The sequence below is a fragment of the Antennarius striatus genome, chromosome 1 (genome assembly GCF_040054535.1).
Source record: "Antennarius striatus isolate MH-2024 chromosome 1, ASM4005453v1, whole genome shotgun sequence".
In the NCBI taxonomy this organism is placed as follows: domain Eukaryota; kingdom Metazoa; phylum Chordata; class Actinopteri; order Lophiiformes; family Antennariidae; genus Antennarius; species Antennarius striatus.
The window spans coordinates 5,360,243-5,374,174 of record NC_090776.1 but is presented as its reverse complement, the minus strand read 5'-3'; the positions used below and the strand labels follow the sequence as shown (position 1 = coordinate 5,374,174).

General features: G+C 42.2%; 1 protein-coding gene across 2 annotated transcripts in view; it reads right to left on the bottom strand.

Annotated features, from left to right (window-relative positions):
- The window catches only part of adamts17 (ADAM metallopeptidase with thrombospondin type 1 motif, 17), a 170,436-nt gene that overhangs the window by 18,626 nt on the left and 137,878 nt on the right, over nucleotides 1-13,932 (bottom strand). For both annotated transcript variants that reach the window (XM_068340531.1, XM_068340448.1), the window contains exons 18-20: nucleotides 9,149-9,308; nucleotides 6,179-6,314; nucleotides 4,566-4,770 (exon numbers count right to left, since the gene is read on the bottom strand). In XM_068340531.1, the coding sequence (XP_068196632.1) occupies nucleotides 4,566-4,770; nucleotides 6,179-6,314; nucleotides 9,149-9,308 (501 nt within the window). The remainder of the gene's footprint in view (nucleotides 1-4,565; nucleotides 4,771-6,178; nucleotides 6,315-9,148; nucleotides 9,309-13,932) is intronic.

The window sequence follows — 13,932 nt, the reverse complement described above, 5'->3', positions numbered from 1 at the left end:
GCTGGTTGTTAATAAACAAAATGGTCAGGGCCACAATACATACATGCTTGTGTACTGGGTATGTGTAACCTGATCATCCTGTGTTATATTTGAAAGAGTAAAAGAGTCTTTGTGGTGAGCTGGGAAGGGAGCCGCTACAGTTAGCCGATGTTAGCAGTGAGCTAGCTCAACATAACGACTATCATACTTGTTGCCCATCGAGGCATTTGTTGTCAGTGACGGCTGGTGGTTTATTCTGACTACAGTAATCCCTCGTTACTCGTGATTAATGCATTCCAGGACCACTCGTAAAAGTCAAATGCCGTGATACAGTGGCAAACTTTTCATTTATTTTTTGGTCATTTAAACATTTATGAACCAGTGACATGCGGTGAGGTACATGGTGTTGAGACACCCTCGTTAAAGTCAGTTTTACGAGTCTAACAGAGTGGCATATTTGCCATTAAATTAGCAGCCTGACATTAAAAACTGGTACACTCGTAATGCATTTAAACAATCAGTTTGAACAGGTTATTTCCAGATCTGAAGTTCAAAGCAGATATTTAAACTCCGACATTCGTCTTCTTTTATTAATTTAATCCTGTTTTGATCTATTGGTAGTCCTGTCAGTGGTGAGGCTCGACTGCTCACTGCTGCACTATGTGTCACTGTCATACTGGTATAAAACCACCTTATACTGTATGTGTATTACATTTTGGCTCACTATAATATACTGTTTTTAACAATTTATAATTAAAGAAAACTGTTTCTTTAATACGTGAAAGTGCACTGCATTACGTGAATCTCCAAACACGGCACACACACAGATGCTGTCAGCCAACAGCATACGAATACAGTATCATGTGACCACCTACTAAAAATCCACGTTGTAGTGAAGCCGCACGTCTAAACGAGGGGTTACTGTATTTTTTTTATGGTGCTGCTGCTGAGAGAGATTGATTTTTATAATCACGATTTTTAAAACCACGATAAAGTGGCAGCTCTCCCCCGAGAGAGAGAAATTTAGGGGTTAACAGAAATTTAAGGGTTAACAGATGAGATAGGGTCACCTCACAAAATAATCCTTTTCGCAGACGATATTCCACTTTTTATAAAAGACCCACTTTATTCCGTCTTTTTTACACTGCCCAAATGAATATGGGGTAAAATCAGGGTAAAATATTAATAATAACAAATCAGGCACAGTGATGATATCAGGTAACTGGCCAACACAGGGGCAGCACGGTGGCGCAGTGGGTAGCTCTGCCGCCACACAACAAGGCAGGTCCAGATTCGAGCCCCGCTCTGTGCGGAGTTTGCATGTTGTCCCCATGTCTGTGTGGGTTCTCTCCGGGGTTCTCAGGCTTCCTCCCACCTCCAAAAACATGCACTCCAGGTTAATTGGACGGTCCCAAATTGCCCTTAGGAGTGAGTGTGTGAGCATTTGTGTGTCTTTGTGTAACTCTGCAGTGCACTGGCGTTGTGCCTAGAGTTTTCCCCCACCTCACGCCCTATGCCGACTGGGATAGGCTCTTGCTCCCTGTGCAAGCGGATGCAGTGGATAAGAAAATGAACGAATGAGTGGCCTACGCAGTTAAATAAGCATGTTTCTTTTTGCTGGTCCAAACAAGGATATAGATACTTAGGAATAACTATAATACCTCATTCCACACAATTGTGCAATGCTAATTACGAGAAATGGATGGCACAAATAAAAAAGAACTTGATATGTTGGGAGAACCAGCCCCATTGTCTATTTGGGAGGATAGAGACAATAAAAATGAATTTGTTCCCCCGACTTCTTTTTCTGTTCCAGTCCCTTACTATAAGTGTTCCAGTCTACATATTTAATATGTTAAACAAAATAATACCCACATTTATTTGGCAGAATAAAAGGTCAAGAGTAAGACTTAACACTCTTTTTATGTCAAAAGGGGTGGCTTGGACTTTCACAATTAAAAAACAAACAAACTACTGGCCGACACAACAAACTGCAGTAGTGGCATTGGTCACAAAAGATGAGGAAACAGGGTGGAAGAAGATAGAACAAAGTACAATTAAGTGTATAGCTTTGGCAATACTACCTTTTCTTACTATTAAATCTATCGATAACTTCAAAATAGAAAATGAGTGGATACCTGTGGCACAGTACTGGTATATATACACAGGTACCCACCGGAGATGTGCTTGAGGTACCCTTGTGTAACATTGTCTAATTGGTTTATTGCTACAGGCGTATTACGTCCTATGTTGGTGGAAATGGCCGATGGTCAATCTAGCAGAGCGCTGACTGAAATCGCAAACATTTTTTTTAACAGATTTTGGAACTCAGTGCACACAGACGCTTTATGTTAAGAGGCACAGAGTCGATTCTTGAGAAAATTAAAGGTTTTTTCCACACCTCATGATGCGGGAAATACGGTACCTTAAAATTATGGACAGCAGTTAAAAAATGTTCAGACACCCTGAATCAATCTCAAGAGCCATGACGATTTCGGGCAACCACAGTTTTCTCTCACTGTGTGGGACAGCGGGACTTGTCACTATCGATTAATTATTTGAATTTTTTTTTTCTCGATTACAGGAACAATTTACACTTCCATCAAATAATGTGTATAAATACTTTCAAATAAGACACTATCTTGTGAGAAACAAAGAAAAGAAAATTTGTAAAAATCCAAATAGAATTGAAGAATACAGTATATTACCATCACCTTCTTGATCTCTTCTCCTTGTAGCCTTAGTCTTCCACTTGGGTCCCTCTAATTCACACACATGTATGCTGTTGTATTGCGGCTAATCTTCATTCCTCTCCTGTCCAGTACAAACCTCCACCTCTCTAGCTTCTCCTCCACCTGTTCTCTGCTCTCACTACAGATCACAATGTCATCTGCAAACATCATAGTTCATGGAGATTCCTGTCTAACATCCTCTGTCAACCTGTCCATCACCATAGTGAATAAGAAGGGGCTCAGAGCTGATCCCTGATGCAGTCCAACCTCCACCTTGAACTCCTCTGTCACATCTACAGCACACCTCACCACTGTCTTACAGTCCTCATACATGTCCTGCACTGCTCTCATACCTCTCTGCCACTCCAGACTTACTCAGTTTCTCTGGGCACCCTGTCATAAGCTTTCTCCAGATCTACAAAAACACAATGCACCTCCCTCTTACCTTCTCTGTACTTCTCTATCAACATCTTCAAAGCAAATACTGCTTCTGTAGTATTCTTTTTTGGCATGAAACCATACTGCTGCTCACAAATGCTAACTGCTCACTACTCTGTCCCATAACTTCAGTGTGTGGCTCATCAGCTTTATTCCTTTGTAGTTGCCACAACTCTGCACATCTCCCTTGTTCTTAAAAATGGGCACCAGCATACTGCTCCTCCATTCCTCAGGCATCTTCTCACTATCTATAAACTATAAACACCCAATGCATGAGGTTTCTTTTCACAGAAAGTGAAAGTGGCACCAAGTGGCACCAAGACAGCAAAGCTGGTCAGCCAAAGAAGTGGAAAGGTGATTGAGAAGAAGAACAACACAGTCAATCCTCATGTCTCCTCTCTGCTTAGGCGACTCATGGACTTTGAATGGCTTTCTGCGTACTCCAAAAGATAAGGACTGTTCTCTCACCCATTGTGTGAAAACATTTTTGCTCTTTTACTGTGAATTTCTCCTTCATGTTCCACGCACATTTTGCATATCATGCCCCATTCATTGACTATGTAGCTTGCTTGACTAATGCTGGACACATTTGATCTGAATGGAGCCTATGCAGGCTCTGATTTTAGGAGCTGTTAAGAAAAATAAGTTATCTCAGGTTGTTTAGGCTTAACATGTATTGTACAAGTGCATTAAGTTTTAATAAAAGTTGTATTTTGTAGCAGGTCTGACACCGTTTTATTTTTTGTTTCATTCACATTTCACAATCTGCATAATTTGCAAAGCAGCTAATGTAAAAAACATAATTAACTGTAAAAACATCTTACAACAACATTTTGTATAGTTAATTATTTACAGGTATTTACTGGCAACTGTAGTTTAGACGAATACAACAAAAACATTGTAAACCAGATTACACTGAATTGCTGTTTTCTAAAAAACAAAACAGTAAATTACTGTAATTTATATACAGTAAAAACCTGTAAAAGATTTACAGCAATAAAATAAAAGTAATAAAAGGTTTCACAGTCAAAAACTGCTATTTTAACTTAACTGGCAACATTTTTGCCAGGTATTTACTGTAAATTCTAGTCAATTCATTACAGTGTATGTATGGACATGGACTGGGATGAGAGGTGAAACGTCTTCATGAAACTTGAGTTCCAGTGGATTGATTTAAACAACTTTAGATAATATGGCCGGGGGAACCTACACAGCCATATAACTCATATTCTTAACATATTTCCTGAAATTTTCATGTCAGCTTGAGAGAATAGTACACCATGTCACAAGTACTTTTTTGATAAAGATGTGTTTAATAGCGACAATCCTGACTATTAAAGTCTGGTCCTTAATGTGAAAATGAGGAGCATGATGCAGAGAGGACTTTGACATGAACAAAATTTTTGTGTTGTGTACCTTGGACCACTCTGAAGTCTCCCACACCATGTTGCATTGATGGCCCTCACAGTCCTGCGTTAAAGGAGGTTTTTCTCTTTGGCAGTTCACATCTCTGGTTTGGATAAGTGAGCCATTTTGTACAGGATAAACACAATTCACCGTCCTCTGCTGAAAACCTTTACCACATGTGACTGAGCAGGATCCCCATTTTCCTGTCAACCACCTGGAAACAAACAGAACAAATCACTACTTTTTAGACAAGTCACCAATGTTACTCTTTTTATCAATTTGTGCATAGCACATATGTCAAACTACATTTTCTATTTTGAGAAATATGTCAAATATGTTTGAATTTAAAAACCCAGTTTCCGTACTCAAAATTGCAATACAGTATTTTGTACAGATACTTCTTTTCAATGTAGATAATTGAATTTAAAGTGAATAAATAATACTTATTTAGCATGCGCTTCAGGTTGATTGGCCGGTCCCAAATTGCCCATAGGAGTGAGTGTGTGTGTGAATGGTTGTCCGTCTTTGTGTGTGGCTCTGCGATGGACTGGCATTGTGCCCTGAGTGTCCCCCGCCTCACACCCTATACCAGCTCGGATTGGCTCCAGCTCCCTGTGACCCTGCTGCGGCGGATTAAGCGCCAGAAAATGGATGGATAAATTGATGTGCATGCAGGAGCAGACTGCGGCTTTCCTCTGCTCTGACTGAGTGCTTTTGTGTGTTTGTTCTTTTTTTTGTGCTGTTTGTGTATCTTTTATCTCTACTATTTTAAAATCGATAGCACTAGGCTAGCATATTCCAAGGAGGATTTAAGGTCCATGAGGGTCAGAGAAGAACCAAATAGGAAGCTACTGGTGGGTCCACCTGGAGCACGTGCTACCACCTTGACCAACACCATCATCACTGTGGACCAGGCGACCTCAGTGCTGCGGAGGCCTCATCCTAAAAAGGCGACTGGACCACCTTCTTAGGAAACGGGTCTCCTCGAGACTCTTTTGGACTGGTGCTGCTGAATTGGGACACCCTCTTCATTGAGTATTTAACCTCAATCTGCGGCTGGGAAGGGTCCCGTAACTGTGGAAAACCTCCTGCATCGTCTCTATGCCCAAAAAGGGACACCAAACTAATACTTATTTAGGCCGATTACAATCTTAACAGGGCGGCACGATGGCATAGTGGGTAGCGCTGTCGCTGCACAGCAAGGCAGTTCTGGGTTCGCCTACCGCTCTGTGCAGAGTTTGCATGTTCTCCTTGTGTCTGCGTGAATTCTCTCTGGGTTCTTTGGCTTCCTCCCATCTCCAAAAAGCATGCACTTCAGGTTAATTGGCTGTTCAAAATTACCTGTAGGGTTGACTGTGTGCGTGCATGCTCATCTGTGTCTCTGTGTGGCTGTGCAGTGCACTGACGTCTCACCTGGTGTTTCCCCCGCCTCACACCCTCAGTCAGCTGGGATAGTCTCCAGCCCTCCACGACAGTGAATGAAGTTGTAGACGACGAATGAATGCATGAACAATCTTAACAAAGACTATTGTGTGTGTGTGTGTGTGTGTGTGTGTGTGTGTGTGTGTATGTGTGTGTGTGTGTGTGTGGTGGTGGGGTATGTAAATGTGCATGTGTCTTACCAGTAATGGCAGGAGTGAGAGTTACAAGATTGTACTTGGGCGAGTGGTTTGTTCTCAGGTTGACAGAAGCTATCGTTGACCACTTCCATGGATTTATTCGCTATCCTCATACAGGAAACCACTGTCCTCTTCTCACCTGCACATACAGGAACACATGGTCAAATATCTTAATCTGACATAAAATATAAATGTTGAATAGGTATAGTATAAATATATATATACAATCCACCCTCGCTCATTCACGCATCAACAATTGAGACTCCACATCATCGTGGATTTTTATGCAGTCACCGTATGCGCATTCTATGGACTGATGGCATCCGGAAGTGCGCTCTGCTCTGTCAGTCTCGGACTTTCATGTGACACAAAAGTGCTTTAAACAGTCGATGAGAGTGTAGGCAAGGTATTACAGACAGAAGGTGGTTTAATATTGGTATGGCCAGGGTTCATAATTGTTTAAATTACCATAAATAATAAGATAAACAGATCCTGATCTTGATCACGGATTCCTCGATCACATGTGATCCCTGGGTCAATGTGTAAATATAAATTTATAGGGCTGAAGTCACCAAGGTGGTTGCCAAACTCCTTGGTGGCAAAGCACCGGGGGTGGAAGATATTCGCCCTGAGTACCTCAAGTCTCTGAATGTGCAGGGACTGTCATGGTTGACACGTCTCTGTAACATTTTATGGCAGTCGGGGACAGAACCTCTGGATTGGCAGACCGGGGCGGTGGTCCCTCTTTTCAAAAAGGGGGACCGGAGGGTGTCTTTGAACTATAGGGGGATCACACTCCTCAGCCTCCCGGGGAAAGTCTATTCCAGGGTACTGGAGAGGAGGATTAAACCTATAATCGAACCGCAGATTCAGGAGGAACAACACGGTTTTTGTCCCGGTCGTGGAACACTGGACCAGCTCTACACTCTCCATCGAGTGCTCGAGGGTTCATGGGAGTTTGCCCAACCAGTTCACATGTGTTTCGTGGATCTGGAGACGATGTTGTCCTATTGGCCTCATCAAACCTGGACTTTCAGCATGCACTGGGACGGTTTGCAGCTGAGTGTGATGCAAGTGAGATGAGGATCAACACCTCTAAATCCAAGGCCATGGTTCTTGACCAGAAAAGAGTGGTGTGCCCTCTTTAGGTCGGTGGACAGTCCTTACCCCAAGAGGAGGAGTTTAAATATCTTGGGGTCTTGTTCACGATTGAGGGAAGGATGGAACGTGAGATTGACAGATGGATCGGTGCAGCTTCTGCAGTGATGCAGTCGCTTATAGGTTTGTCATGGTGAAGAAGGAGCTGACTCGCAAAGCAAAGCTCTCAATCTACGTTCCTACTCTCACCTATGGTCATTTTTTTTTTTTTAATTTTATATACTGGTTTGATCCCCGAAGGGAAATTAAGAAGCACACTCTAGCTAATGATTACAAACGCATGCATACATATATGTGAGTACAGGCCCCTGTATCACACACAAAGGGGCCTGTAGGCATGCAGGGGAGGTAGAGTGGCAGGCAGCTCCTTCTTGGTGCGCCTCAAATGAGCAATTTGTAAAGGGGACGGCACCTTGCTCAAGGGTGCCTCGGCAGTGCTCCGGAGATGAGCTGACACCTCCCACTGTTAGCTCACCTCCGGGTATTTTTGGGGGGGCGGGAGCGGGAATCGAACCGCTGATCTTAAATCATAGGACGACCCGCTCTACCGCCCGCTTTACCACTGAGCCACTGCCGCCCAAACAGATCATGAGGTTTGGGTCATGACCGAAAGAACAAGATCCCAGATACAAGCGGCTGAAATGAGTTTCCTCCGTAGAGTGGCTGGGTGCACCCTTAGAGATGGGATGAGGAGCTCAGTCACCAGGGAGGAGCTCGGAGTAGAGCCACTGCTCCTCCGCCTTGAGCGGAGCCAGCTGAGGTGGCTCGGGCATCTGTTCCAGATGCCTCCCTGGGGAGGTGTTCCAGGCAGGTCCTACTGGGAGGAGACCTCGAGGAAGACCTAGGAAACGCTGGAGGGACTACGTCTCTCGGCTAACCTGGGAACGCCTCGGGCTCCCCCCGGAGGAGCTGGAGGAGGTGTCTGGGGAGAGGTAAGTATGGGCATCCATGCTGAGACTTTTGTCACCGCAAAGTGGCCCTGGATAAGCGGTAGATGATGGATGGATGGATATCTACAGTTTATCTATCTAGTTGTTACTTTGTTAGTCTAGCTTTTTCCTCGAAGATGATTATCTGTTGGATACTTTGTGCTTAATAAACCTTTTTGCTCTTGAACTCTGTATCTGGGGTCCTGGTCTTGCTTTTGCCTGGAGGCACATGGCAATTTTTAAGGCCGATGTTACTGTTTGTTTGTTTGTTTTTTATTTTGAGGATATAAAGTCAAGTTTTGTTGGATGTAAAATGTCAAAAGATGGATAAATTCACTATCATCAGCACTATCTGGCCAAAGCTGCATTACATAACTGAAGCTCATTTTCACATGGTTGTCTCCCCTGCAAGTAGCCAGCATAAATTATATTTTGGTCACAAAATTGGAAAATGGAAAGGATGCTGCCACATTGGCAGGAAACACTCATGTGATACAGTGAGATCAAGTTGACGCCCTAGGTAAGGAAAGCTAGATTGTGACTATGGATAAACTTTTGACAATCTGGCCTGAACCTGCAAAGTTCCTCCTGCACTGGCAGGAGCAGGCTTAGAACTTCCTTAAAATCAATGCAGATATAATGACTGAGAATATATTCTAAACATCTATTTAAGACTACAAATTGAGTGTTTCGATGGGGACATGATACAGAGAGCGTAGGACTCACACCAAGGTGTATAGTGGAGGCTCTAACACAGCACCTCACTAACATCAATAGTTTTGTACCCTTCCAATGTGCAATGAGTATACTACAGTCCTTTAAAAGCCTTTGTAAACTAGAACACCTACACATTTTTAATACATTTAGTTCATCATGTTAATGATACCTCCTCCACATTGGACAGTACAGCCCCGCCAGTTGCTGTGTGTCCAGATGTAGAGATACTCTAGTTCTTTCTGTTCTTCATTGCTCTTGTCCTGATTTGGATTCAATGGCACTGTGAACTCGAAGTGGATTTCATAGCTCTCTTCATGAAAGAGCAGCACCTGGGAATATGATAGAGATAAAAATAAAGCAAAGAGATAGTCTGTTCAAAACATTGCAACTAACAACAGCAGCTTTCTCTTCTTAGTTCTCATGAGCAGCATTTCCATGCCATGTCAAGTTTTCTGTTTTTGCTGCCAATATCTATGTCAAAACATCTTTTGTGTTTCTGGTTGCTTCTTTGTTTTGAATGTCAGTTATATTTTGTACCAATTTGCCATTGTTTTCTTAGCTTTCAAAGTCTTTAAACTTATTTCCTCAGACTCTTAAGTTTTTTTGGTGCTTTTCCTCTCAGAATGTTTCAGTTATTATTATAGATTGTTTATTTTATACTTTGCCTCCATTAAAAAAAAACAAACAAACATGGATACGTTCTGAAAGTACTTTTCGAAGAAAAATCTAAAAATCTCAAAGGAAAATTAATTGAGGGGTAGTGGTTATTGAATTTTTCACATCTAAAGAACATTTGATTGTTTTCAACTCAAAAGAGAAGGGTCGAAGGGTCAGTGTTAGAAAATTGCAGAAATCTTTGCAAACATTGGGAGATGGTTATTATAATGGTTAGACAACTAAATAAATGTATAGATTTCCAAATAACTTTATATTTTTTTAATTATAGAAATATCTGATTAATGTATATGTAAATTAATGTGAAATTTGATTGTATGTGTTTTTCCCTATGCCCCATTCTCTTGCAGGTTTGGAAAATATTATTTCAGTCTATTTTTTGTTAGTACTGTACTTCAAAAAATTTTCTTTGCGCAGTCCTAGGACCAACTAAAATACTGCTCAGAAGTCTCAGACTCCCAGGCCTCTGGTAGAGGACCTGAGCTTGAGGAGGACACACAAATACCACCCTACAAGGGTGAGAGGGATACAGAGCGCCCTTGTGCATTCTTGCATCAACGCTCGTGACTCCACCTCATCGCAGATTTTTGGGTCAGTAGTCATGTGATACTGTATGCACATTCTATTGGCTGATGGCATCCGAGGCTTTTCACAGTCGATACGATTATGTGAAAAGGTAATACAGATAGAACGTGGTTTAACATCAGTATGGGAAGGGTTCATATACATTAAAATTACCATAAATAATAAGATAAATAGATTGTGATCACAATCGCAGATTGTGGAACACATCAACCACGGAGAACAAGAGCGCACCGTATATATATTACACACACTAAAGTTGGCTGTGTGTGTCAATAATACTCATACAAATGATCACCTACTCGCAGGACCTTATTTAACTAATAGCGGCAGTAGTGTAATCCACTAATTCTTCGGCTGGGGACTGGAGAATCGCCAGAAGATAGCCGGTTCAAATCCCTTGTGGACCAAAAAAACCTGGAGCATGGACAGTAGAGGGGTGTCTCTCCACCTCCTAAGCACTGCCAAGGTGACCATGAGCAAGGCACCGTCCCTCACAAGCCTAGGAGGAGCATCAGTGAGGAGCTGCGCTCTACCCCTCACCATCTACTACCGGCATGCCGTACAGGCCCCTTGTATGTGTGTGTTTCAGGGCCTGTGCCATATACATATCTGTTTGTTGGAAATGGACTGGAGTGGAAAAAGTAATTTCTCTACGGGATAATAAACAGTATGTTATTTTTCTTCCAATGCTCTGATAGGACTGCTGCGCATATCTCCAAAGCACCAAATTGCAATTACCTGCGATGTGGAGAAAATGTTCCACCGCTTCCATGACAGTCAAGTAGATAGAAATTTCCTGAGATTCCAATGGTGGCAAAATGGGAACAAAGAAACAGAGCCTAAGGAATATTGCATGCAAGTGCATGTGTTTGGAGCAGCATCATCTCCAGGATATGCTAACTATGGCATCAAATATCTTCCCAGTACATATGAAAAGGACTACCCATTGGCAGCTAGCTTCATTCGAAAAAAAATTCTAGGTCGATGATGTGCTCATCAGTGTTGATTCAGCTGACAAGGCCAAAAGGCTGGTCATGAAGAACTTAGCGCCAAGGGAAAACTACATTTACACAAATGTGTGTCAACGTCAAAGAAGTCTGTGATGCCATTCCAGAGACTGAATGTGCCAGTGTAGAGAAGGATATAGATGTGAACTACAATGATGTTCCCATGCAGAGAGAATTGGGAGTGAAGTGGAATGTACAAACTGAGGCACTCTCATTTAATGTCTCCATTAATGAGAAGGCAGCAACACAACAAGGAATCTTGTCTACAGTAGCAATCGTGTTAGGCCAACTAGGGTTTCTTTCTCCCTACATCTTGACTAGAAAAAGAGTGCTTCAGGAGATGTGTAAGTGGGGTTTTGGCTGGGATAAACCCCTGCCCCATGAACTACAACCATAACGGGAAACATGGCTTGGTGACATGAAAAACCTTCAAAACATTCACATACCAAGATGCTTCATAAATGAGAACCTTGGCACAATCCAAAAAAAAATGAGCTGCAACATTGCGCAGATGCCAGCAGTAACGACTATAGGCAATGTTCATACATCAGGATTGTTACTGATGAAAGGGTGCATTGTGCACTGAGATCATGGGCAAGGCCACAAGCATTGTCACCATACCACGCCTTGAGCTCACTGCAGTTACAATTTCTGCAGCAGTAGGTAGCGTCCTGACAGAAGAGCTTCAACTTAAGATAGACCAAGAGTTTTTCAGGACAGACTCACAGTTAGTGCTCGGGTATATCAAGAACAAAGCCTGATGCTTTCATGTTTTTGTTGCTAACTGGGTACAGAAAATAAGAGACACAACATATTTAAGACAATGGCTCTACATTAAAACTCATCAAAATCCAGCAGACCATGCATCTAGGGGGTCTCAAGGGGGCAGACTTGATTGATTCAAATTGGCTCACTGGACCAAAGGTTTTATGAGAACGAGACATTGTCACAAACCAAGAATCCGCAGAACTTCTTGTGGGTGACCCAGAAGTAAAGGTGGAGAGAGACAGCTTCCTAGACAGGTTGTAAAGATTCACTGATTGGGATAAAGCCTTTAACATTATTGTTAGAATCCAAAGATTGGCAAAAAAGAGACCGGTCAGGACCCATTAGTGTTGAGGAGAGAAAAATGGCTGCTATTGTACTTATCAAGGCAGCAGAAAGACAAGCCTTTGAATAGAGCTGACATGGTTCAATTAAAACTTGGCTGAGTTACCAAAAACTCACAGTATGTACCAACTTGATCCTAGCCTTGAGAATGGACTTTTCAGGTTTTAAGGGCGGTTGAGAAAGTCTTAATCTGCTTCATTTGAGTTGAAGTATCCAGTTATCTTGCCTAGATAAGGCATTGTCACATAATTTATACTCGACCACTGTCACAAGAAAACACAGCACTAATGAACAAACTCAAGGCCAGCAGATATTAGCTAATAAGTGGCAGCAAGGTAGTAGCCAAGCAAATTAAATGTTGTGTCACTTGCAGTGGACCGACAGAAGTTCAATGTATGGCAGATCTGCCTGTTGGCCAAGAGCAAGAGAACTCACCCCCATTCTCATATGCCTGGAGTTGACTGTTTTGACTCCTTCTACACAAAACAAGGAAGAAAGAATTACAAGATGTATGTGTAAGAATAATGTACATAACGTAACCCATATTTACTCACTCTTTTTATTCTTTCTACTGAATACCATGATCAAATACTCTAAGTGTGTACATGTGTGTGGGTGTCTGGTTATGCACTGAGTTATTTTTCAGGAAGATGACATTAACTATGGAGATGTTGCAGCTGGCAAGGATATGAACTCGCCTTGAACTGCTGAGAGGAGGTGCATGGTTCCTGTTTCAAGGAGAGAATACCATAAAAGGAAGAAGTTTTTTACCCTGTTGTGACATCATGCCATATGTGGTGCATTGCTACTGTCTAACCCCGCCCCCCCAATCCATTAGGGCAGGAATGCACATATTCTAATCAGAGAATGCCCTAATACAGTAAAAAGAGAGGGCTTGGAGAGATATGTTCATAGCGGGTTGGAGTGGAGATTTGTAACTGAGCATATCTCTGTCCGTTCCCATTGCGAGTAAGAAAACTCAACTGTTGTCGTTCTCCTCTTTGTGCGGGTGTTTTCATTGTTCTAAGTCGTTTGAACCTGACAATATGATCTGTTGTTTACATGCTTAAACTCCAGAGCCATCCACATAGAAATGTTGGATGATCCCACTAATGATGCATTTTTAAATGCTTTGAGATGCTTTATAGCAGTCCAAGGAGCAGTGAGACAGATCCGATCCAACCAAGGTACACATTTTGGCAAGGGAAAGAATGAGTTGGAGAAAGGTCTAATGGAACTAGACAAAAAGAAGATTTCTATGTATCTGGCAAAAAACAAACAAACAAACAAACAAAAGGTGACTTCCATATGAATGCTATTGAAGCAATCGTTTAAATCAATGACTAAGAATGTTGAACCTTTTTCATCAAATAATTTACTCACAATGAAGACCTCCGTGCCCCTTCCACCTCCTGGCAATTTTGTCAGACAAGATTTGTATGCCAGGAAGAGGTGGCGGAGAATTCAATACTTGGCAGGCCAATTCTGGAGCAGATGGCAAAAAAAATACTTGACCAACATAAGCCTCAGACAACAGTAGCATGCACCCAAAATAAATCTGCAAGATGGGGATGTA